The sequence below is a fragment of the Galleria mellonella genome, unplaced genomic scaffold (assembly GCF_026898425.1).
Source record: "Galleria mellonella isolate WM207_F2 unplaced genomic scaffold, CSIRO_AGI_GalMel_v1 utg184, whole genome shotgun sequence".
Taxonomy (NCBI): domain Eukaryota; kingdom Metazoa; phylum Arthropoda; class Insecta; order Lepidoptera; family Pyralidae; genus Galleria; species Galleria mellonella.
Window position 1 is genome coordinate 336,010 of NW_026442025.1, and position 26,199 is coordinate 362,208.

The 26,199-nt window shown below is 35.7% G+C and overlaps 3 protein-coding genes across 6 annotated transcripts in view; 2 read left to right on the forward strand and 1 right to left on the reverse strand.

The window, feature by feature from the left end:
- Window positions 1–7,453, forward strand: part of LOC128200455 (uncharacterized) — an 89,200-nt gene extending 81,747 nt beyond the window's left edge. For 3 of the 4 annotated variants that reach the window (XM_052893905.1, XM_052893906.1, XM_052893904.1), the window contains exons 3-6: window positions 4,148–4,290; window positions 5,225–5,338; window positions 6,238–6,363; window positions 7,241–7,452. In XM_052893905.1, coding sequence (XP_052749865.1) covers window positions 4,148–4,290; window positions 5,225–5,338; window positions 6,238–6,363; window positions 7,241–7,300 — 443 coding nt within the window. In that variant the 3' untranslated portion in view covers window positions 7,301–7,452. Of the gene's footprint in view, window positions 1–3,054; window positions 3,141–4,147; window positions 4,291–5,224; window positions 5,339–6,237; window positions 6,364–7,240 lie in introns of those variants that run through there. The other variant, XM_052893907.1, reaches the window with a different exon arrangement.
- The window catches only part of LOC113512097 (tRNA:m(4)X modification enzyme TRM13 homolog), a 232,565-nt gene that overhangs the window by 188,863 nt on the left and 17,503 nt on the right, over window positions 1–26,199 (reverse strand). The gene's annotated exons all lie outside the window — the stretch shown is intronic.
- On the forward strand, window positions 10,190–24,464 carry LOC113515324 (cytochrome b5-like). Its single transcript, XM_052893908.1, has 4 exons — window positions 10,190–10,289; window positions 14,339–14,459; window positions 16,511–16,639; window positions 21,793–24,464. The coding sequence occupies exons 2-4, from the start codon at window positions 14,340–14,342 to the stop codon at window positions 21,904–21,906; spliced, it is 363 nt and encodes a 120-aa protein (XP_052749868.1). The 5' UTR covers window positions 10,190–10,289; window position 14,339; the 3' UTR covers window positions 21,907–24,464.

The following is a 26,199-nucleotide window of genomic DNA, read 5'->3' on the forward strand; positions in this document are numbered from 1 at the left end:
ACGTTTTGATTCCCTTGCAAATGTTAAAACATACGTTACAGGCGATCGTATCTTTTGATTTCGTCGACTTACAAGTTACAAACCCCTGTAGTCATGAAAAAGCATTTCACACCTTCAGGAGATTAGAGAGGTCTTGACAGATGGACAGACAGACGGACAAAAAGTGGTCTTATAATAATAATATATAATACATAGATAAGTATGAAAATCATCAATTGGCGTAGAAACATTATATTTATTACTCCTACAAGCATTATAAATTCAAAAGTTTGTAAGGACGGATGGATGTATATCTGTTACTTTTTCACGCAAAAATTACTGAATGGATTTGAATGAAATTCAAATACAGGGTACTTTATGTACTGATTCACGCGAGCAAAGCCTTGCGAAACAGATAGTATAATATATAATAGTAAGTAATACGTAACATTAAATTGTTAATATTCAAATAAATAAAAAATGCAAGCGAATTGAGAACTTTCGCTTAAAGTAACTTTCGCTTAGTAACGTTTATTAATATCTAATCAAACCATTTAGGGGGGAAAGGGATTGATAGTAATGCGGACTACCAGTCCCATTGCTAGCAATATACCCTGTCAGGTCAACCTCCATGTGGGCCCCCCTGGAAACCATTGTGCTGAATTCCAGGTGTATTCATAACGGTGAGCTAACTGACCTGCTTTCATCGTCACCTGTCACCCCTCACTGGTGCCCCGCCAGCGTATACCGTTAGAGCAGGCGGGGTACCATTCCATTATCATTTATAGAAAAAAAAAGAAAAAGAAAGAAAAAGAAGAGACTTTGTACGAAAGTCGATTGCTTGGGTACCTCTGTCCCATTCGTGTTTCAACTGTGAAGCAGTTGTGTTTGCATGGCTGTGTTTCGGTTTGAAGGGTGGGATATGGCGTGAATTTACAGGGTATAGTGGAACACCAGACCAATAACACCTGAGTCCTCAGGAATGGCAACGCATGGGGGGTATCATGGGCGAAACAGTGTACTCTGTTATGTCCATGGTACTGCTCATGTCTATAGGCGACGGTTACCACTTTCCATCAAGTGGGTCGTCAGCTTGTTTGTCATTCTAAGTTGTATATAAAAAAACAAACCATTTTATTAGGACACGCTGTATAACCAGACGTGTGGAATAAACCGCAAGTAAAAACTGTCATTCAGGAATATGTAGTGACGTCCCTAATTGGTGGCACTTGACTGTTAGTTTTACGGCCGCCAACACCGATACTTGGAGCTTAGTAATAAATTTTACACAACCGAACAATGGCTTATGCTTGGCGCCATCTATGAGCTCCTTTTGATTAGTATACGGCGTCATAGCCGATGCATCGGTGCAGTTAAATATCCTAGCAGGAGCTAATAAAGGGATTATTGTGTAATATTATTAAACTTGTTGTTAATCTAGTATTTTATAAAATTAAAGTTATAAAATTAAATGTTTATTTAAAAAAAAAAACTTGATTTTTTCTCTATTCTACTCAGCTGAAATTGTAAGTGGGCGGTAAAATTATTTCGAAAAAGCTTAAAATTAGGTTAAGTTTGTATAAATAAAAAATATTTTTGTTTCAAAATCATATAATGCGTAGGGTGTACAGATTAAAGATAGTATCTGCGGTGTAAGACAGCGATTGAGAGGCGAAATGATTTGACATATTTTTAAATGGTCATGAAATAATAGAATGCAGCCAATGTTAAAAATATTTTACTCTGAAAAATAAACTTCTCTGATTATATATGTATATATATATATATCTGTATCTGTGTATATACGTATATATGTATATATAGGTATATACATATTTTGCATGTAAGAGTCATATTCAATCCGTGTATCTGTACTATAATATTTTTATGTATGATCCACCTAATTATTTTACAAAATTATTTTTATAAATAGTATAACAATAAGGGTTTATTTCGAGTTTCTCCTCATCGCATTTAATAATCATTGTTTAGTTCCCTTAATCATATTTTACAATAACCTGGTGATGAAAAAATTAAATTATTTATTCGTGCTACATTATCAAAACGCAATTCTATTAATCACTTTTTTAGAATACATCAGACGTCGAAGACGTAATATCTGCTGGTTTCTCATAGAAACTAATGAGAAACTCAGTACTCTTATTCTATTTTTAAATAAGTAATATTTTTATTTACTGTCTGAGAGTACCGAATTAACTTATAACAATATTAGAAGCGTAATGGAAATACCTAGATCAAAGGAAGGACCTCTCTAATAAACTTATTGGCCGCTCAGTCCATTTTCAGACTAAATAAAAACATTGTTCTAGTTATATTAGTAATGAGAGTGATAACTAAGTGAGCGGTGCGTATACATATTACATGTGACAACACAAACACATGTTTTGTTGACCGGACAAATTGGAGCAATCGTCTGTCCACACACACCATACACACACCCACGCATACTAGTTTGTGCTTAGCACGAATTTACGGACGCATGTGGAATTTACAAGTAGGCTATAATGCTCTATTCCTATTAGGGTTGTCAAGTCGACGATTACTTTTAAATCGAGTTGATTTTTAAAGAAATTAGAAATAAAAGTTTCTAAGCAACTGTCGTCTAGCAATATGTTTAAAATCGTCGCTTCATTTTTGCCTGTATGACGTCACTGTTTATGAATCTATCTTCGTGTTTGACAGCCCTATTGTTAGCAATATGCCTTATTAGGTCGACCTCCACTTGGTTTCCCCTGGAAACCATCGTGAACAATTCTTGTTGAATTCGTCACGATGGGCTAACTGACCTGCTTCATCCTCACCTATCACCACCTCACTGGTGCCCCTCCGGTGTATACCGATAGCGCGGGTGGGGTTATCATTCCATTATCATCCATTAAAAAAAAAAAACTGGGCTGTCTCTGTAACAGTCTACTTATCTCTCATCTTATTTATAGATATAGATTATTGACGATCTCCTATCATCACGTAACACTTATCGAACTAAGATATAAGATGGTCTTGTGATTAAATCATACTTATCAGATACTTAACTCACTCACAGAACTAAGTGCAGAATAATCCAGTTTATTTAAGTTACACCATGGTCATATCCTGAGCTCACCACCACCACTACCAGTTTTGTTTATTTATAAGCGAAAGTATTTTCAGTTCCAAGTGTCACTTGAAAATTGCGTTTTAAATGGGCACGTGAGGTGAAAAAGAGATTGTTAGTAATGGAGACTAAGAATCCCATTGCTACCGATACGGGGAACTCGATGGGGGGAAAGGGATTGTTAGTAATGGAGACTGAGAATCCTATTGCTAGCAATATACCCAACCAGGTCGACCTCCACGCGGTTCCACCTGGAAACTATCGTGGTTAATTCCTGATGAATTCATCATGATGGGCTAACTGGCCTGTTTTCATCCTCATCGATCTTCTTCACTGGTGCCATGCCAGCGTATACCGTTAGCGCAGGCGGGGTTACCATACCATTTTCATCTATCAAAAAAAATGGGCACACGACTTTCTTCACTCACTCTTTATATTTTAATTTGTTAAATAAGTATTTATAGGCAGGCGGCCGGTCGTAAAACTAAAAGTCAAATCTTTTTGTAATATAGATAAAATCATATTACGCCGACCCAAATAATAATTGGGATAAGGGCAGGATGGTGATGATGAAGTACCTATACGATTTGTAAAAAAACAATTAATGTTGAATGTTGGTAAAAAAACATAAAACCTAACTGATGGTAAATGAGAGGGTGTAACCGTACAGTGTATTAAATTATTCATCCTTATCAGCTTTTAACTGTCCACTGCTGGACATAAGCTTCCTCCTAGGGTTTTGTCAGCAGTTGCCATATTTGGCAAGCGGATTGGCAACCGCAGTTAGGCTTGAAGATGTTTTAAGAGGGACGCTGCTGTTCATCTCTCGTTCTCCCTTAGTCGCCTCTTACGACACCCACGGGAAAGGGAGGGTTGGCCCATTCTGTGCCGGGACCACACTGAGAATTAAATATTTATATTAAAAAAATACTTTTAAAAAGATTAAAGATTTTATAGATAGACTGTACTAATGTTTTTATTTTTATTGTTATATAAAATAAAATGAATTATAACAAAACATATGTACTTATATCGGCTGCTGTAATGTTGCAGTGTCATCAGAAATCGCCACACCGCAGGAAGTGGTGGGAGCCGCGGAGTACGCGTTCACAGCACGACCAGACAGTCAAATAAAGAAGTATACTCGTATTAGGGACGCTAAAGATTTCTCCAGTCTCCCAGATAAGTCTAAAGAGGTAAGCAATCATTAAATGGTATATTTAATGAACAGGTCTCAATAATAACAAAGCACGTTGACGAATCAAGAGATGTATCGCAGCTTTTTGCTTCGTAACAAGGATTTTTTTTTTCGTAAGCAATAGTGGCAGTTTCAGTCACTATAAAATGAATTTGGGGCCAACACGGAAATAAATTTTACCGATTTTAAAAAAGAATTATGAAAATCCTTTCAGTATATAATCGTGAAACAGAAAGAAAAAAGGAATAATTGATTTTATTCAAATAAACCTAGATTTAAGCATTTTTGAATAGTTATTTTTCGTTACCGCCTATTCGGAATGTCATTATAGCCAAGAAGGCTCAGCTGTTGCTTTTTTCAAAAAATTCAACTATATAAATTATGAATTTTTATAAATAAATAAAGCTTGGTAGTTTACCAAGCAATATCAGATCATTAAATTTAAAATATATATAATTATAACAAAAAAAAATCGGATGCAGTGACCAGAGCAGACTAGTCCCTACAGGCGGCACCCGTTCACGAGTATGACGGGTGAGCCAGCCAACATATTTTAGGGAACTCAATAACCCGGCTCACCGCGCCACCTCCTATCTAAACATTTTGGTATGCATGACTTACTCAAGTCCCCAACCACGTCATAGAGGCAAACATCTAACAAATTGAGGATCTTCTTTTGGAAGTGATTTAAAAAGTCTTGTATATAAGTACCTTTTGCACCATTTATGTTTTTTTATGAATGTTTAAATAACATAAATGGTGCAAAGCAAGCTGACTTATATTGTGGTGTTTCTAAAGTCTTGTTAGTCATTAAAAAACTAAAGTTGTAAACTTTTACGTTATAAATCATCATCATCGGGTTCACCATATCATTATCATCTATTAAAAAAAAAATTACGTACTGAATGGTATTTAGATATGATTTGTTTCAGCCTCAGAGCAACTTCACATGGCCAGAGGTATCACGCTACGATGGTGAGGACGGCCGTCGCCTGTACATAGTGGTGGACTGCGCCGTGTACGACATCACTGATTTCGGCGACTTGGTAAATGTACTCACATCTATTTGTCTCTTTCTCGCATTTAGATTTTGAACTAGCGAATGAAAAGCTATACTACATTTCCATAAAGTGTATCCACAAAAAAATCAGCAATACCTATTCAAACCACTCCTTATTGAATCTATACCTTGCAAGAAGCAAGTGGTTTTCTGGCGAAATACTGATTGGTTTTGCTTTATAATATCCGAAATACCAGAGGGGGATTTTGTACAATAGTCGATTGCTTGGGTACCTCTGTCCCATTAGTGTTTCAACCGTGAAGCAGTTGTGTTTGCATGGCTGTGTTTCGGTTTCAAGGGTGGGATATGGCGTGAATTTACTGGGTACAGAGGAATAACACCTGAGTCCTCAGGAATGGCAACGCATGGGGGGTATCATGGGCGAAACAGTATACTCTGTTATGTCCATAGTACTGCTCATGTCTATAGGTGACGGTTACCACTTTCCATCAGGTCCGTCAGCATGTTTGCCATTCTAAGTTGAATAAAAAAAAAATACCAAAAGTCTGACAGAGTTTTTATTTTTTTATTTTTTTTTATGCAACTTAGAATGACAAACAAGCTGACGGCCCACCTTATGGAAAGTGATAACCGTCGCCTATAGACATGAGCAGTACCATGGACATAACAGAGTATACTGTTTCGCCCATGAAACACCACAAGCTTGTTTGCCACCTCAGTGGTTTTAAAAAAAGTGTCATCGACTAATATACAGTCATGAGACGAGTTATGAAGCAAAAATGTATATTAAGAGAGATCTTTGGCATTCAGTTTATACTGTCTACCCCGCAAGGAACTTGACGTGAAGATAGATAAATATTTACCAGTTGTTTTTTCATTATTTTCACAAGGTCCGTTTTTGAAAAGTTATTTTTGTGTTCGTAGCACCCTGCTGGTCCCGAAGTCCTGAAGAAGCATGCTGGCCAGGACGCGACGGCAGCCATGCGTGCCACCAACATGCCCAGCATCGTCTACTCGCATTACATCAATAGGTTCCAAGTCGGTTACATTGTAAGTTACCGATTATATGTTCCTACATATATAACATACATAACAGAGTATACTGTTTCGCCCATGATACTCCCCATGCGTTGCCAGAGGACTCAGGTGCTATTCCTCTGTACCCTGTAAATTCATGTCATATCCCACCCTTCAAACCGAAACACAGCCATGCAAACACAACTGCTTCACGGTGTAAACACGAATGGGACAGAGGTACTCAAGCAAACGACTTTTGTACAAAATCTCCCTCTGGTATATATTTTGCATCTCATAAAACAGCGACTTTAATTTTCTTTCAAACAGCGTAGAATGTCAAATATGTTAATAGCGTTCTTGATGAAAAGATAAACCTCACTTATCAATATGAATACACGTCACAGAATATACTGTGACACCCTTGGTACCTTTTATGCGTTGTCATTCCTAGAGACTATGGTGTTATGCTTCCGTAATTTTTAATTCCTTTGCCATATCTCAGACTATAGCTTCCACCCTACAGCTATACCCCACTGCTGTTGCAGAAATACAATTGGTACAGAGGTATTTAATCAGATGACATTTGTACAAAATCTCCATCTAAAAGTCTTGGCATAAAGCATCGACGTTGAAACCTAAAAGGAATTAAAACAATTGGTATGTCGCCACGCCTGGACCGATTTTGATAATATTTTCTGCTATCGATGAATTTTATTTTCATACTGGTCTCATATTAATTTTGTGACGCTTGCAACTGCCTTTCTTAGCGGAGTAAAACAACAGAGTATATCTAGTCTATTGACGAATCCGTCCTGTCTAAATACATTCTATTTTTGCAGAGCAAAATATGCTTGTGTGGTAAAAAAAAAATAAAAATAGAAATTTTTAATTATGTATTATTTATTTGCAGGTCGATCCAAATTCAGAGAATAGGACTTGTCAACCGAAAGAAGATTTAAAAAATGAATAGAATAAATTCTGCGAACGTTCGTTAATAAAGGAACGCAAACATTTGCAAATTAGTGTGCCTATATTTTTAATATAATATTAATTAATATTTACAATTAATATGTATATGTATAAATAGCATCAAATAATTTTAGATAGAAAAATTAAATTTATTTTATTTTTTGTTTGACGACAATAAAATATGACGATAAAAAAAATAATAAAAAAAATATCATGTAATGTCTGTCGGTTTATTTACCTATCGTGTTTTCCTATACCTATTTCTTTATAATTGTAATTGCCTTTTTGTTATCAATAAAGTTAACTTCCGTATTTGCTTCCATTTTAATTACGTAATGTAAATAATATAAAAATAAAACAATAGGTAATTTACTTTTATGTTTCAAGCTACTTCTCACGAGCTTTAATTATTTGTAGATAAAAACCTTAATTTATTTATTAATATTTACCAACTTGACAGTTTCCCAATTCGCTCCCTTAGCAAACACATTTATATATATATATATATATATATATATATATATATATATATATATATATATATATATATTCAAATATAATAACATTTATTTTTTGGACATTTTCCAAATAACTTATAGTCATTCTGCGAAATTCGACAAGTTTACAAGTAAATATATCCAAGTCCATATACTGGCATATTCATTCCATGATTTCTCTTCCAGAAATAATTAAAAAATAATGTCCCACAAAAAAAAAACAACTTCAATTGTGAAAAAATCAAAAGATTTAAAAACTAAACTACTGAACTGATTTTGAAAAAATTTTTATGGAACCAAACTGTAAGATAAGAAATAAGAAAAAGCAAAGAAAGAAAAAGAAAAAGAAAAGATAAGAAACAAATTTTCCTAACCGGTTCATAACTGACGGAGGTATAAGATAGCAAATATGAAAAAAAAATTCAAATGAATTGCTTTACCTATAGAAATGTTCTTTCAGATGAAAGAAGAATGTTCCAAATCACCTTATATGACGGAGTTAAGAGGTTTCTTTTTATTGGTGATAATGAAATAGTAACCCCACCCGCACTATCGGTATACACCGGCGGGGCATCAGTGAAGGATAGTAGGTGAGGATGAAACAGATCAGTTAGCCCAACAAAAATTGTTCACGATGGTTTCCAGGTCGATGGTTACCATATCAGGTCGATTTCCACGTGGTTCCCCGTGGAGATCGACCTGATATGATATTGCTAGCAATGGGGCTTGTCAAACTCTATTGCTAACAATCCATTTCCCGCCGGAGTTAAGAGGTAGCAATCAAAAAATACATTCGAATTGAGAACCTCTTTCTTTTTTGAAGTCGGTTAAATCGGAATTATTAGCAACCTTTCTATTAGCAAAGTATTCTATTAAACATAATAAATATAGGTGATTACTAAAGCAACACGAGCCGAAATCGACAAAAAAAAAATCAACTAATCGACAAAAATCGACCAAAAACTCTTAATATGGCCATTGGCACTTTTAACGTTCAAGTTAATATGACAGGCGCTTGCCTTTTTTATTTGTCAATTCATGTTATTTTAGGAATATTGTTTAGTTTTATTGGTATAAAATTCCCATTTAAATACATTACATAAAATTATTTCCAATCACTCCAATGTTTACATGTTAATCTTTATTGGAAGTGATCTCGAATTCTACCCGACGATGACGATGACGTCAGCGAACGTAAATCAACAATGCCCTAGTTTAATCATCATTACACATAATAATGTTTCCAGCGCGATAATTTCTATAGTATAATATATTATCATATATGACATTACAATGTCTCGCTCAATATATTTACTGATTGTAATCTAAAACGTGCTGTTGATAAAATACTCATGCAAATCCAAGCTGTGTAACTATATATATATATGTAATATTGTAATATTATAGTAAATATTCCCAAAGAGGGTTGACGTCAGGCAGATTGTAAAACTAAAAACAAAATCTTTTTGTAATATGGATAAAATCATATTACGCCGACCCCAAATGATTGGGACAAGGGTAGGAAGATGATGGTATACTTTATGTAATATAATTCTATACGTTCGCCACTTCAAGACCGATTTCGACAATTCTTTTGACTTTTTTTCATCCTCACCTAACACCCCTTACTGGCCTTACTGGTGCCCCGCCAGTGTATACCGTTCGCGCAAGCAGGGTTACCATTCCATTATCATCCATTGAAAAAAAAACTTATCAACGGATTCCTTAGTACGAATATTTTTTTTTAACACTTAATATTGAAAATTATAATAAATGTAAATAAATATTAGGACGTACTGTGTGAAAAAGAACTGCGTCTAGAATCAGATATAATTAATATGGTGTATCACAAATAAAAGACTCTTCAAAAACAAAACCAGTCGTTTTCAGTTTAAAACTAAACTATGAACAAATTTAAAAAAAACTTCTATCTGTAAGTATATAAAAAAAAATTCACATAAAAGAAAAAGAATTTTCCATATCCGTTTACAACTGAATTAGTTATTAGGTAACAAATATAAAAAAAATACAGCCAAATCGAAAACTACTTTCTTTTTAAGTAGGTTAAAAATGTAATCGAGTACAACAGTCAGGATACAGAGGAATAACACCAGAGTCCTCAGGAATGGCAACGCGTGGGAGGTATCATGGGCGAAACAGTATACTTTGTTACGTCCATGATACTGCTCATGTCTATAGGCGACGGTTACCAATTTCCATCAGGTGGGCCGTCAGCTTGTTTGCCATTCTAAGTAGTATAAAAAAAAATAGTTCAAATGAAATTGGAATTTCCTCCTTTGGAGGCGACGGTGAAAGTACGGGCAGATCTGGGATGAGTGTCGCGTATTCGCCAATTACGATAAGGATGATAAGCGTGAGTTATCGGCTCGTCACCCGCGACCGCCGATAGTGGCGTACGTGCTGCGCGGCCACACGCTCGCCACCGTCGCCACCGACGCCATCGCACACCACCATCGTCAACGTCAACGTAAGGTTTGTAGCATATTTAATAATAATAATAATAAATCATTTATTCAGCTGCAAAACAACAATATTAATGACAAGTTTGTACGTTAAAATAATAATTCTGTGGTAGCAGCTGAAATGGTCCCCACTCAGCGTAAGCTGCAGCGTGGTGCTGCAGCGCTGATTTAATTTAACTGATATTATAAATGAGACATTGAGTTTGTTTGTTTGTTACACTTTCACGTCCGTAAACCGCTGATTCGATAATGATGAATTTTAGTATAGAGACAGATGGGGCCCCGGAGACGACTGTGCACCATATTTCATTCAAATCCATTCAGTAGTTTTTGTGCAAAATAGTAACAGCTATCCTTACAAATTTTTGTATTTATATTTTTGTTATTATTAGCAATTTGGCCAGATAAAATTTTTGGGCAGATAGAATTTGAAAAAATATCATATAGTCTTTGTTATTCGCTGATCACGAAGTTTTGTATAGGCGAAAGACTTTTTGAAATCCGTTGTGTAGTTTTTAAGTTTATCTATTACAATTAAATAAATAATAAATTAAATAAATAAATAATCTAATCTTTCCATTTTATTATATTAGCATAAATAATATGTTTATTACAAGTCATTGTGTTTCCATTTAAGTGTCTTAATGTTTCTGACTACCGCTTGTAGGATTACAGTCGTGAGTATATCGATGTAATTCGACGGACGGGGAATATTTGCACAAAAGTATCTCTGCCTTTTTTGTGAGTGGGGGACATTGCATTGAAATTATGGAGCGGTCCCTTTTTTTAATGGATGATAATGGATTAGTAATCCCGCCTGCGCTAATGGTATACGCTGGCGGGGCATCAGTGAGGGATGATAGGTGGGAATGGAAAGACAGGTCAGTTAGCCCATCGTGACGAATACATCTGGAATTTAGCACGATGGTTTCCAATAGTGACAACGGAGTAGTTGACCTGTCAGGGTCAATTGCTAGCAATAAGTCCGCATTACTAACAATCCCTTCCCTCTAGGAGCACTACATTACGAGTATTTCTTTAGTCCTATTTTATACATTTACTATTTTATAAATGGTGCAATAAAGTGTAAATAAATAAATAAATGTCGACGAGTAAAGGATTGTAATAGGCGTCACAGAGGGGGAAAGGGATTGTTAGCAATGGAGTTTGACAGCCCCATTGCTAGCAACATGTCCTATTAGGTCGACCTCCACGTGGTTCCCCTGGAAACCATCGTGAACAATTCTTGTTGAATTCGTCACGATGGGCTAACTGACCTACTTCATCCTCACCTATCATCCTTCACTGGTGCCCCGCCGGTGTATACCGATAGCGCGGGCGGGGTTGCTATTCCATTATCACTCATTAAAAAAAAATAGGCGTCACAGTGTGTTATTGATGCCCATGGTGCTGTTCATGTGTGTAGGTGATAACACTCCCCATGAGGTGGACCGTCAGCGTGTTTACCATTTCAATTGACTTTAAAAGTTAAAGAGCAGTCAAATGAAGCTGGTTAATGAGAATATATGTATATATTTAAATTGAAAAAGGAGTCGGATTGCATTTTGAAGATTCTGCAGTTCTTTTATTTTATTTTTTTTGTATATATGTTACGAACTGTGTATTTGTCAATTCTTAACAGATTTTCCTTATTTTTTTTACTACCTTATGCGCCCATTTCAACATTTTTTTTTTATAACTTTTAAAGTCCCTGTCATTTCTTGATAATCAAAAACTTAAAAAATAAATCTTACTTTCAGAATATACATGTAATCTTGAAAATATGAAATATTTTCATACAAATATATTTATTAAAAATCCTAGACATATATGATATAATGTATATGGTGGCCTCTGTGTACATTATTTATTATATAATATTTTTTATTAGTTTATATAATAACTAGCTGGCTCGGCAAACGTTGTTTTACCATATACATTATTTCGAGAACTACACATGAAAATTTCTCGTACTATAATTATTATATTCGATTGCCATCTTGCAATCCTATTGCCGAATATAAAAATCGCGATTAAAAAACAGGGGTTGATCGTAAAAGGGTGAAAATTTGAGGTTGTATGTATTTTTCAATGCTAAATCATAATAAAAAAAAATAAAAAAAATTGTTAAAAAAATTAAAAAAAAAATTAAGGGTGGATTACCCTTATCATTGAGGGGTATAAAAAAATAGATGGCCGATTCTCAGTCCTACCCAATATGCGCACAAAATTTCATAAAAATCGGTAAAGCCGTTTCGGAGGAGTTTGGTAACAAACACCGCGACACGAGAATTTTATATATAAGATTATATTGTTTTGAGTATAAACTTCCGGGTCCAATTCTTAGACTGGACGGTAGGGAAAAAAATAAAATTATAATGTAAAAATTTGACGTTCATAAGCGGCTAAAATGTCCTACATGAATAAATGATTTTTGAATTTTTTTTTTTTTTAGTTGAGCTAAAATAAAACCTAGAATACTCAAACACAAAAATTTTTATATACAAAATATGTACTACTATGATAACAATTGTGCCTTATATCATTTGTATATATTAATTATGTACCGATAATTAGAAACGATAATGATAATTATCCGTTTCGATACTAGTCATTATGTACTTGTATTTTATCACTGCACATACCTAATTGTTAATTACTTGTTAGATATTATAATCACTTTTAGCCATATTTGAGTTACATTCATTTTGTTTTCTTTTTATACAACTTCGAATGGCATACAAGCTAACGATCCACTTGATGGAAAGCGGTAACCGTCGCCGATAGACATGAGCAGTACCATGGACATAACAGAGAACTCTGTCTCGCCCATGATACCCCCCATGTGCTGCCATTCCCGAGGACTCAGGTGTTATTCCTCTATACCCTGTAAATTCACTACCATAACCTATCCTTTAAACCGAGACACAGCCATACAAACACAGCTGCTTCACGGTTGAAACACGAATGGGACAGAGAAATGATATACAAGGTATGGACCACTTAATTGGTTAACATTATGGATATCACAGTATATACAGTGCCGTTTATAAGATAGTTATAGAATAACTGTTTGTTCATTGGTTATCCTGAAATCGAAATTAATGAAGTTTTTTTCTGTTTAATCAGCCTTACTGGTTTATACTAACTGGGTACCAGTGGGGAAAAGGCATTGTTAGTAATGCGGATTACCAGTCCCATTGCTAACAATATACCCTAACAGGTCGACCTCCTCGTGGTCCCCCCTGGAAACGATGAGCTAACTGACTTGCCTTTCATTCTCACGTATCACCTCGCACTGCTGTTGTTAGCGCAAGCGGGGTAACCATTCCATTATCGTCCATTAAAAAAATTTGAGTACCAGTAAGGAACGACGGGTGAAGACGAAATTAGATCAGTCGTCTCATTGTGACGAATTCGACTGAATTTAATTATATTCTACCGCTTGTACAACGGATTGTGCTCAGAGGAATTGTTCAATATGATGCCCACGGCCACTTTCTACCATAGTACAGCTTGCCATCGACAGAGAGTTCATCCTCATGTCCTACAGCTTCAATGGTCGCGTACAGCGCGGTTTTAGAGATGTTTCTTCCCACGAACACTCAGGTTATGGAATGAGCTCCCTGCCGAGGTTTTCCCAAGAGCGTATAACATGGAGTTCTTCAAAAGGGGAGTATAGAGGTTTCTTCAGGGTCGGCAACGCACGCGTAATACCTTTGGTATTGCAGGTGTTCATAGGCTACGGTAACCACTTACCATCAGGTAGGCCATATGCTTGTTTGCCAACTTAGTGGTATAAAAAAAATATGGGAGAGACTATGTTCAGCAGTGGACAGTTAATGGCTGATCCAAAAAATAAATATAATATATAAACGACGATCTAATATGAAGTACTAAGCAGGTGGTATATCTGTCCCATTTGTGTTTCAAGGAATGCCAATGTATGGGAGGTATCATGGGCGAAACAGTATACTCTGTTATGTCCATGGTACTATTATTTGATACTTTTTCGATGTTTCTTCATTCGATTAACAAGAATACAACATCTGTTCCCAGTATGGGCGAAGACAGTCGGTACACGTGGGCCGAGGTGGCCACTCACAACGGCAAAAATAGCTCGTCCATCTGGATCGTGTACAAGGACTCAATTTTTGACGTCACTAATTACATCCACGAGGTAAGAATAGACACTAAACTACATAACATTTCCACATAATTTCTCTACAACATACCAGAGGGAGACTTTGTACAAAAGTCGATTGCTTGGGTACCTCTGTGCCATTCATGTTTCAATCGTGAAGCAGTTGATACTTTGAACTGAATAAAACGTCAAATATCTAGCACTCTTTATTTTATTTTAAATTCATTATACGGAACCTTAAAGTTTTGTTTGGAAATCTATGTTATCCATAAATGATAACACAAATTATGCGAATTGTACTTTGTATGATAGCTTATCAATTGTCTGTACTCAATTACCACATGCTTTAGTCTTTTGTCATTGTATTTTCTCCTACAACAGCCGAAAAAACTTGTGGAAATTCCAAAAAAAAAAAGGAATTTATTTAGAGAATAATGCTATTCGCAGTAACATAAAATAAAACAATTATTATACAAATATAAATACTAAAAAATAATATAGGTACAATAAAATAAACAGTTACCTATATAGTAAAATTGTATAAAACCGTCTTCATTGTACCTCTGTTTAACACTTTTTTATTGAGTCACGTATTATTAAAATTAAATTATTAATAATAATATATACTTAATATATCCTAATTATTAATAAAATACATATTTTATATAAATCGCAATAAAATTTACTACTGAAATTGTATCAAATAATCCGCGAATTAAACAAAAATCCTTGTTTTTAAATAGTGCATTAAGACCACCTCTGTGATTGTTACTTGTCGTGTCCAATAGGCTCCATAATGCTCATTATAACAGTATTATGCGAGTAACACAACCTTGCAACGCATTTCAGGTCGTCACTCCATCTAGTGGGGGATCGCCCTACACTGTGGTTACCCGTACGTGGTCATCACTCTAGAACCTTTCTTCCCCATCGGTTATCGGTTTTTCGAGCTATGTGACCAGCCCATTGCCACTTCAGCTTGCTTATTCTTGAACTAACATTATACAATGCAAATAAACGAATATAAGTCTCTATAAGAAATCTCTTATTAGAGATAAGCTCGCCTTTGTACATTATGTTTATAATGAATTGTAATTAACAGTATGTCTTGTGTACAATAAAGAATAAAGAAAGAATAAGTATGATTGACCTCGATCCCACCTGAGGGCCTAGCCAAGATGCAATCGCTACCAAGCTATAAGATTTCTATAATCGCTATCGCTTTAACGATAATCGAAAGTACGTAAGGATTAGAAATGATGATAACGTTGATGGAACTCGCGAGGCCGTGAATATTTTTGTTTTAAAATCTCTGATCAGTTTGCTTGTATGTTAATTTCCTGTATAAAATTACTAGATACTTCTATACTCAAGATGTCTATGTCACAGAGGTTGGCCTATGGGCGATGGTGTTTGAGTACCATCAGGCGAATTTTATCCCCTTCATGTATATAAAATTGATTTTACTGAAATACCTGGATATGCACCTCCGAATCAAATCTGGAGGTATTTAATATACTAATGGTTTGGCCTGGCTTCGTACGAGTAGATAGACTTTTAGATAATATATAGCTTATGTTAATCACTGATAATATAAGTGAAAGAATTTAAAAAAATGGTTGAGAAGGTTTTGAATTCAATTCATTACAAACATTCAAGCAAATCTTTCCTCTTTATAATGTTAGAATAGATTTTTTATGCAATTTAGAATGGCAAACAAGCTGACGGCCCACCTGATGGAAAGTAGTAACCGTCGCCTATAGACATGAGCAGTACCATGGACATAACAGAGTATACAGTTTCGTCTATGATACTCCCCATGCCTTGCCATTCCTGAGGACTCAGGTGTTATTTCACTGTATCCTGTAAATTCACTGCCAAAAAGGTACATTATAAAAAGCTAGTTATTTTTAGTTATAATGTATTTACAGGTTTAATATATCACTATCCAATTCATTTTTATAACTGAGTTTTTATCAGCTTGTTCAAAAATCAATTTCAGCCAAAAAGAACGAATAAGAAAATCTAAAGTTCACCATTTGTACACGTTTAAAATATGACCAATAACTTTTCTGTTTGTATTTCAGCATCCCGATGGGCCAGATTCAATACTGGACGTAGCCGGCAAGGATGCCACCAAGGATTTTGACTCCGCCGGCCACTCGGGAGACGCACGACAGATCTTGGCCAAGTTGAAGATAGGTGAAATTGTTGAGGTAATTTTTGTTTATTTTTTTACAACACAGGGGGCAAACGAGCTTGCGGCACACCTGATGGTAAGTGACTACTGCCGCCCATGATCATCCACAACACCAGCGGCGTTGCAGGTGTGCTGCCGGCCTTTTAAAAAGGAATATACTCTTATTATATGGAGACAGATTGAGACTTTATGACAATCGGGCTGTAACTGCAGAATAAAATGTTTCAGAAATATTAACAATTGCATAGGTTGTTAATGTCCCTAAATTGTTTTACAGTGACAAGGGTTTTTTTTTATTTTATTTTAATGGATGATAATGGAATGGTAACCCCGCCTACGCTAACGGTATACGCTGGCGGGGCACCAGTGATAGATGATAGGTGAGGATGAAAAGGCAGGTCAGTTAGCCCATCGTGATGAATACACTTGGAATTCAGCACGATAGTTTCCAGGGGAGACCACGGGGAGGTCGGCCTGTTAGGGTATATTATTAGCAATGGAACTGATAATCCGCATTACTAACAATCCCTTCTCCCCCAGTGACAAGAGTTAGGTACTCAAGAAAAAGCAATGAAAGTGGAACAAATGCGGTTAAAATGTGAATATAAGGTAGAATTTGCGGTATTTTCAAATAACGAGCAAGTTGTTTTGATAGATACTGTTTGTGAAAAATTGAAAAAGGGAACGTAGATTTGGAATTGTTGTTGACACTTGGTGGTTAAAATCCTAATTCATTGAAGTATTACGAAGGACATGTAGACCCATTAGGCGTTCGACGGTGGACAAATTCATTACAAATTAACAACAATTGTTTCTAGAGAGACTTGGGGGTTATATTTTCTAATCCAGTAATTTAAATGTCACATCCCAAATTTCAAAACGAAATAGGAATCTAAAGAGCTACAATGTAATAGGTTATTTATTTTGGACACTATCTTTACATCTATATGTGGATGAAAATGTTAGATAAAGGATTAATTATGGTGTATCAAGATTAGTTCGTTATTACTCCATCCTAGAAAAAACCCTATTTTGCCAAGTTACATTGAAATAAAACAAAAGGCCTCGCTAATAGTGACGTAATGTGTTGATCATTGTGAGTGCACGGGACGAAATGTGAAACGTAGGTCGGGAGTGGAGTCGCACTGAGCGCCATCTGGTGGCCCATAGACATTTGCTCTTACTAGGGAGAGGATACGTCTTACCTAGATATTTTTTGATATACCCAAACACAATTATGAACGAAGAATTTGATGATTGATTACTATTTTCTTTTTCTTTTATGTTTAATTAATTTATTGTCGGTTTTTCTTGTTACCTTTTTGGCTGAATTTGAAGGTAGGTCAGGATTACTTTCAACCGAGCTTATAAAAAGAAGTTGTCTTTTTGACGTTCGTTTGTATGTTACTTTATATCAACGTCAATTTTAAACGTATTTTGATGGTAAATTTTTTGTGGAACAAAATTTCATATTGTGTTCGAATCAGTAAGCCCTCTTTAGACGGGAGTAATATCTTTAAAAAGACGGTCCCATTTACTAGAGAGAGAGCAGGATGTGGTGGAAGATTCATACATACAAAAAACCACACGATGTATCTCAGGCTCATAATGTCTGGACCTTTGGGTCAAATTGAAATTCCACCAAAAAAGCCAAACCCCCGAGCCAGATGACAAACAGTAGTTTCAATTTCGTTACCGCACACGTGATAAAGGAAAAGAACAGAAGACTTTTGTGTCTCTTTCTATCTTAACCATGTAACAGTGATAACATATTGATAGGTTTACAGCATATAGCATATACAGCATCACCAGAGAGAGACTTTGTACAAAAGTCGATTGCTTGGGTACCTCTGTCCTATTCGTGTTTCAACCGTGAAGCAGTTGTGTTTGCATGGCTCTGTTTCGGTTTAAAGGGTGGGATATGGCGTGAATTTACTGGGTACAGAGGAATAACACCTGAGTCCTCAGGAATGGCAACGCATGGGGGGTATCATGGGCGAAATAGTATACTCTGTTATGTCTATAGGCGACGGTTACCATTTTCCATCAGGTGGACCGTCAGTTTGTTTGCCATTCTAAGTTGTATAATATATATATATATATATATAAATGCCACAGACTATTGACGAGGAAAACTTGAATAAACATAACTTCACTTTTTAAGTCGTTTAAATCTATCACGTTACCGAGGATCATTGGTCGCGTCTCCACAGTAATCTCGACCTTCACTGACATTTTCATAAATTACAAGCAGTATTTGAATTACTAATTTCTGTACTGGCAAATGAGAGGTGTCACCTCTCGTTTGTTATTTGTTATAAAGTTATAGATGAAATAATTAGGTTGATATATTTTTGATAAAATATTCGTCTACAAAGTATTATAATGTAGTTCTACTAATTTAACACCTATACTAAATGTGAAGGTTTTGTAAAGATATTTTGGAAGTTTTCCGTTACTCGTTCACGCTTGAATGACTGCATGGATTTATATAAAATAAATAATAATAATAAAGCCGCGCGAAGTTCGGGCGGGTAGTTAGTAAAATTATCATGGTTTTAAGAGCTGTTAACTGTCTATTGTTGAACGTAGGCCTCCCCCCATTGGGGGGGTTTTGCACGTAGATGTCACGCTTGGCAGGCGGACTGGTAACCACAGATAGCTTTTGGTGATCTACTAAGAGGACGCTTCTGTCCATTTCTCGATTAAATTCCCTTAGTCGCCCACTTACGACACGACACCCACGGGGAATTTCATTATAAGATCTTCTGTGAAGTGAAGATTTGGTCTTCTTTGCATAATGGTGGCAATTTCCACCATAACATTGAATGCCCAAAAATTATATATTTTTTTATACAACTTAGAATGGCAAACAAGCTGACGGCCCACCTAATGGAAAGTGGCAACCGTCGCCTATAGACATGAGCAGTACCATGGACATAACAGAGTATACCGTTTCGCCCATGATACCCCCCATGCGTTGTCATTCCTGAGGACTCAGGTGTTATTTTTCTGTACCCAGTAAATTCACGCCACATCCCACCCTTCAAACCGAAACATAGCCATGCAAACACAACTGCTTCACGGTAGAAACACGAATGGGACAGAGGTACCCAAGCAATCGACTTTTGTACAATGTCTCCCTCTGGTATGAGAAATGAATAATTAGTACCATAATAATAATAATTTGAAATCATATCAATAAACGCGTAGGTATGTCATTGCGCCCTTTGTATCGTAACGGAATTCTTGCGAAAAGTAGGTAATACCAGATATGAATCAATCGTATATAAATTACTGCAATTATTCTGCGGTCCTTTATCTTACAATGTATGAGTAGATTACTCGTATTATGACGTGTGTAATGAGTTAGAAATAGTTTGTACATTTTATCTTTGAGTAGTTTTCACCAGCGATTTCATCCACATGGTTGGGATTTATTCTATTCTCACGATAAAAAGTGGTCTACGTCCTTCTTCGTCCCAAATATGCAAACCACATCTCTCAATCCAAAATCAATTCACATTTATATAATACCAATTAATGTGTTTTATGTTTTTGTTTTATACAACTTACTCTTAGAATGGCAAACAAGCTGACGGTCCACCTGATGGAAAGCGGTAACCGTCGCGTATAGACATGAGCAGTATCATGGACATAACAGAGTATACTGTTTCGCCCATGATACCACCCATGCGTTGCCATTCCTGAGGACTCAGGTGTTATTATTAGTTATGGGGTAATTTAACATTAAAAAAAAAACAACCGAATTGAAAACCTCCATCTTTTTGGATTCGGTTGAAAATATTTTTAAAATAAAATACTATCCATATTGGCGGTAGATTAGTGATACAGAAAAAAACATTACATAGGTACCTGAGTAGCTACTTAATCAGGATTAAATTGTATATAAAAAGAGAAATAAAGTAAACACGGTTACAACACTAGGAATAAGTATCAATTTGTTGATAGACACGAGAGGAGCACTTCATTTTAGCTTGATTACTTACGTACTTACTCGTTTATCTATGGCCGCGACAAACTTACAAATAGGCTACGCTCACTCGCTGCATGTAGGAGGTATGGAGCTAGGAGGAAAACTAGAGTATTTTACAATCGTTTAACTATTTCTATCTAATACGAAGCAGTACAAAGATGCCTATACTATCTACTAATCTATAATAAATAAATAATCTATAAAATAATAAATATTTTTTTATACCACTGAGGTGGCAAACAAACATACGGCCCACCTGATGGTAAGTGGTTACCGTAGCCTATGAACACCTGTATTACGCACGCGTTGCCGACCCTGAAGAAATCTCTTTACCCCCCTTTTAGATTTAGATAAATACTATCTAGTTAATAATAAAACAAGGAAAAGTTGGTTTGCTTGGGTACCTCTGTTCCACGCGTTTCTTTTATGAAGAAGTTAATGGATGATAATAGAATGGTAACCCCGCCTGCGCTAACGGTATTTACTGGCGGGGCACCAGCGAGGGATGATAGGTGAGGATGAAGCAGGTTAGTCAGCCCATTGTGACGAATTCAACGAGAATTGTACACGATGGTTTCCAGAGGGAACCACGTGGAGGTCGACTTAATAGGGCATATTGCCAGCAATGGGGTTCTCAAACTCCATTGCTAACAATCACTTTCCCCCCTGTTACATTAATATATATCTATCAAAACAGTATGAAACTATTACCTCGCTAGTATTGCAATTCAGGGGGGAAAGGGATTGTTAGTAATAGAGACTGAGAATCCCATTGCTAGCAATATACCCAACCAGGTCTCCCTCCTCACAGTTCTCCCTGGAAACTATCATGGTTAATTCCTGATGAATTCATCATGATGGGCTAACTGGCCTGTTTTTATTCTCATCTATCACCCTTCACTGGTGCCCCGCCAGCGTATCCCGTTAGCGCAGGCGGGGTTACCATTCCATTTTTACCCATTAAAAAAAAAGTATTGCAATTCAGGAGTGTGAAACTTCTCAATTCCAATATCGATTTATTGGAATTTATTCCAAGAGTAACCCCACAGGTGTATCTTCAGCGCGTTCGCCATTAGAAATTCCAAAAAAATAAAACTTCAATATTCATTTAATTGCTTAAAAAATCCAAATTAATAGATGCCATAATAAATATTAATTCCTCATTATTACAGGAAGAGAAGAAGTACGATGCCAACGGTAAGAAGAAGAAAAAGGTAGTGCAAGTACCACCGGAGAAGGAAAGACGGAGTTGCTGCAACATTATCACCTGCGGCCTGATAGGGTGATGTGGACACTCATCAGTATTAAATCCGAAGTCACCAGGACCATTCCTCCTTTTGTTCTATTGTGTTCTCACTCCCTGATAAATTATATCTACCCTGTTATGTAGAGTGTAAGCAATAAATCGCCAAAATGAACCTCCCTTCCCTTCAACCCCTGTATGGGTTGGGAAGGGAGTCACAAAATTCGCATTTAACAAGTCATTTTACAATGCGACTCATGTGAATGAGCTACTGTTGCTTACAAGTCCTGACTGATTTAGCTTTTAAACAGAAGCAGGTCATCGGCACCGCATTGTAATTTTTATTATCAAACAGAGGGACCTCTGCCTGTATATTCTATATTTATTTTTTTATATATAACTAGTGGCCCGGCCGTGTATCGCTCGGGTGGACATTTTTAACATTTCCCTTCACTGCTCTGCTCCTATTGATTGTAGCGTGATGAAAAGTATACTATAACCTGCCCAGGTGTATGAAGAATAATTGTACTAAGTTTCGTTAAAATCCGTCAAGTAGTTTTTGTTTCTATAACAAAGATACAGACAGACAGACAAAATTTTACTGATTGCATTTTTTGGCATCAGTATCGATCACTAATCACCGCCTGATAGTTATTTTGGAAATATATTTCATGTACAGAATTGAACTCTCTACAGATTTATTATAAGTATAGATAGATAGATATGTATATATGGTGGCTATAGCCTAGCCAATAAAAATAAACTATGTACGATTTTTGATTCTATACATTACGAGTATATTAATCCAATGTGTAGGGTCGAATCGAGACTGTTTTTTTTTACAACACAGGGGGCAAACGAGCATGTGGCTCACCTGATGGTAAGTGACTACCGCCGCCCATGGTCACCCACAACACTTACGGCATTGCAGGTGTGCTGCCGGCCTTTTAAAAAGGAATATGCTCTTTTCTTGAAGGTTATGTGGTCGTATCGGTTCGGAAATACTGCTGCTGGAAGTTGATTCCAAAGAGTGGTTGTGCGTGGGAGAAAGTGCCTTGAAAAACACACGTTTTACCAGTGAAGTAAAAATTTTGTCAAGAAAAAAAAAATAGAATAGAATAGAATGAATATTTATCGTTAGCTGTACATTATAATTTTTCGTAAGATGTTATTAACGTCTTTTAGGAAAATACAACCTACCCATACATGGGTCATACAATACAATAGATTGATAAACGACATCTTAGACATATATTCAGCTGTTAAGTTGGTGTAGGAGACTCAAATTTTTTTGTTTTGGTTTTTGTATTTCCGTGTTACAATATTTCCTAATATATTCCACAGCGTACGTAGATTCTTAGTTTTCGCGTAATTATATTTATGTGTGAGCTAATAAGGAAAACGGAGACCTTTTAGTCTGTCGCCTTTATCATGTTAATCTCGAGTATCGATGGAGCAAATAGAAGGAAATGTCCTTGTTACATCGCACTTTCCTTTATAAAAACAACTGTATGTGGGCTTTAATAGAGTCCATAATATGTTTTTCTCTAATGATACTGGGCAAAAATTAGTAAAGAATCTTACCATACTGAATACAGTCGTATAAAAATGAATTATTTATTAGATTTTGCTGCATAAATAAAACCCAGACTCCAATCGAGGCTATATTGATTTTATTATTTTTTGCATTTGAGGTCGTCACTCCATTTAGTAGGGGAGGGGGCTTCTACACTGCGTTCGCCTGTACAGGGTCGTCACTCTAGAACCTTTCTTCCCCATCGGTTGGCGGTTCTTCGAGCTTTGTGAGCAGCCCATTGCCACTTCAGCTTGCTTATCTTTCGGGTTATGTAGGTCACTTTGGTTCTTTTGCGGATATCCTCGTTTTGGATTCTATCACTCAAAGAGAGGGAATGTGTATGTATATCAATAATTAGTAGTACCTCATTCGAGTATTCTGACACTTCCCTATGGTTGACTGGGAGAGAATGCTTTTAGCATTAAGTCCGCCATGTACACATATCATTAGTATATATATATATATATATACTAATGAATAAATAAATAGATTCATCATAAGCCTGTGAAATCTACCGTGAATCCATCGCCATACAACAAAAATATAGGTACATCTTTTCAATCGAAAAAGAATGAGGTTCACAATTGAACTAAATTCGGTTATATTTTTTTTATGTTTACTACCTCATAACTTCGTCGGTTATATAACAGATTTGGAACTTTTTTAACTGAAATCATTAGTCCCATAAATTTTTTATCAATGTCTGTTCAGTGGTCTAGATTTGAAATAACTTTTGTTTTATCACAATTACATTTCTTTTTTTTTTATGAACACATATGAACACAAATGTTACAACTAGAGTACTAATTCTAGTACAGCTGGATCCATCCAGTAGATGACATATCGGTTCAAACTAATTTTTACTTTGTCATATTGTATAAACAGAACTCATTTACCTATTAATTTATTAAATAATCTACGCTAAGATATTTATTTTAGTTTTATAATAAAACTGTGCGTTATTATAGATAATAACAGAATGTTTGTGTCTATAATTTTTTTAAGTGTAATAAATATTTAATAATAATATTGATTTTAATTATTCTAATATAAGTAAACGACTTACTCCCAAATGATACCACTTCTATAGCTACACTAGTGTTTTTTCAATTATTTACGCACTAAATTTCGAGTTATTAAACATTATATTAAGAGATACAAGAATGGTACAATTCAAAATTCAAAAAAAAAAAATTTTTTTTAAACTTACTAATGGCTTCTTTCCAGCCATTACCAGTTGTTGCTGATGACCATTTCTTCTTTAACAACTTGGCATAACAAATGTGCTCTCTTGATAGGAAATGGTAACCACAAAGTACGTGTTATGGTAAATGCTACCAGATTCACCAGTAGCGACAGAAACAGAAAAATACTAGAAACTAGTTCTCTTGCCTGTTACTTCATACTTGTAATTATAGATACAGTAGAGAACAGTTGCGTTTGCATGACTACGTTTCGGTTTGAAGGGTGGGATATGGCGTGAATTTACAGGGTACAGAGGAATAACACCTTAGTCCTCAGAAATGGCAACGCATGGGGGGTATCAAGGGCGAAACAGTATACTCTGTTATGTTCATGGTACTGCTCATGTCTATAGACGACGGTTACCACTTTCCATCAGATGGGCCGTCAGCTTGTTTGCCATTCTAAGTTGTATAAAAAAAAATATAGTATTAGATTTAATGTTTTGTAAGTTCGTTTTTAATAAAATAAACTCTAAAATTACTCAACGGAACGGAAAAAACTTGACACAATTTTAAGCAGCATTTTTTTTATATTTATTAAGTATGTATATTATAATATTTTAATATAACAACTACTAAATAACTTGTGTGTTTTTAGTCGACAAAGCTTGACTAGTTTCGGGACCATTCGGGACCCTTAGACATGTCTCATGCACGCGTCACAGCCGCTCATGACTGAGGCCCACGATTGGTTCTGGAACTGGTCGAGCTTACTAGACTAAAATACATATTAGAAGTAGTAAATATTAAAATATGAATTAATCAATTAAGTCAAATATTATTTTATAAGCGATTATTTTAGTTAGATTAGTTTATTTTCAACAAATATGCAGATGATGTGATGAAAAATGCAATATCATCATTGTTTTTTATCTAAAGGATCAAGAGAGGACTACAGGAACATCATATGCTACTGCAAGAGAAGAGAATTCGAACTATAATATACCAAACTGCCTGGCCAGTGTGGTAATAGCAGTTAATATCCTTTTCTGAAACATGCTTGGAAATGTGAGTATTATTTTGACAATCTTCTTCGAGATAAATCAAAATTGCCGCACTGGCCAGATACATGCGGGCAGCGGCCGGCAAAAGTTGTATGAAAATCCATATCTGTCGTGTTTTGCGGCCAGATTAATTACTATGTAAACTCATATCTGTCCTGTAATTTAAAAATATAATGACCTTTTACTTAGAAACATGGCTACCAAGGAGGTAACTAATAAAAGGTTTTATTTAAATTTCGAAGTGGCTTACAAATAGAAAGCTGTTTATTGAAAAAAAAAAAAAAAAAAAAAACAAAGGAACATTATGGCGCGTGAAAAATTATTATTGTTCGTTATTCGTCATTGAACTTAAAAAGTAAAATTGTGTTTTTGATTTCGGCGCATTGTTTGAGAAAAGTACTATACAAGCCTTGGCCACAACTAGGCATTGATGGACTCACGTATGTGTGCCTCGGCTACACCTCGGCCTACATTTGGACGTTCGTCCATCAATGCTTCAGTTGCTGGCCGCT

What these genes read in the sequence shown, in the direction of transcription:
- LOC113515324 (XM_052893908.1), top strand. Translation starts at nt 14,340, where the DNA reads ATGGGCGAAGACAGTCGGTACACGTGGGCCGAGGTGGCCACTCACAAC. An exon ending in TCACTAATTACATCCACGAG is followed by an intron (nt 14,460 to 16,510) that starts GTAAGAATAGAC and finishes TTTGTATTTCAG; the next exon opens with CATCCCGATGGGCCAGATTC. An exon ending in AGATAGGTGAAATTGTTGAG is followed by an intron (nt 16,640 to 21,792) that starts GTAATTTTTGTT and finishes TCATTATTACAG; the next exon opens with GAAGAGAAGAAGTACGATGC.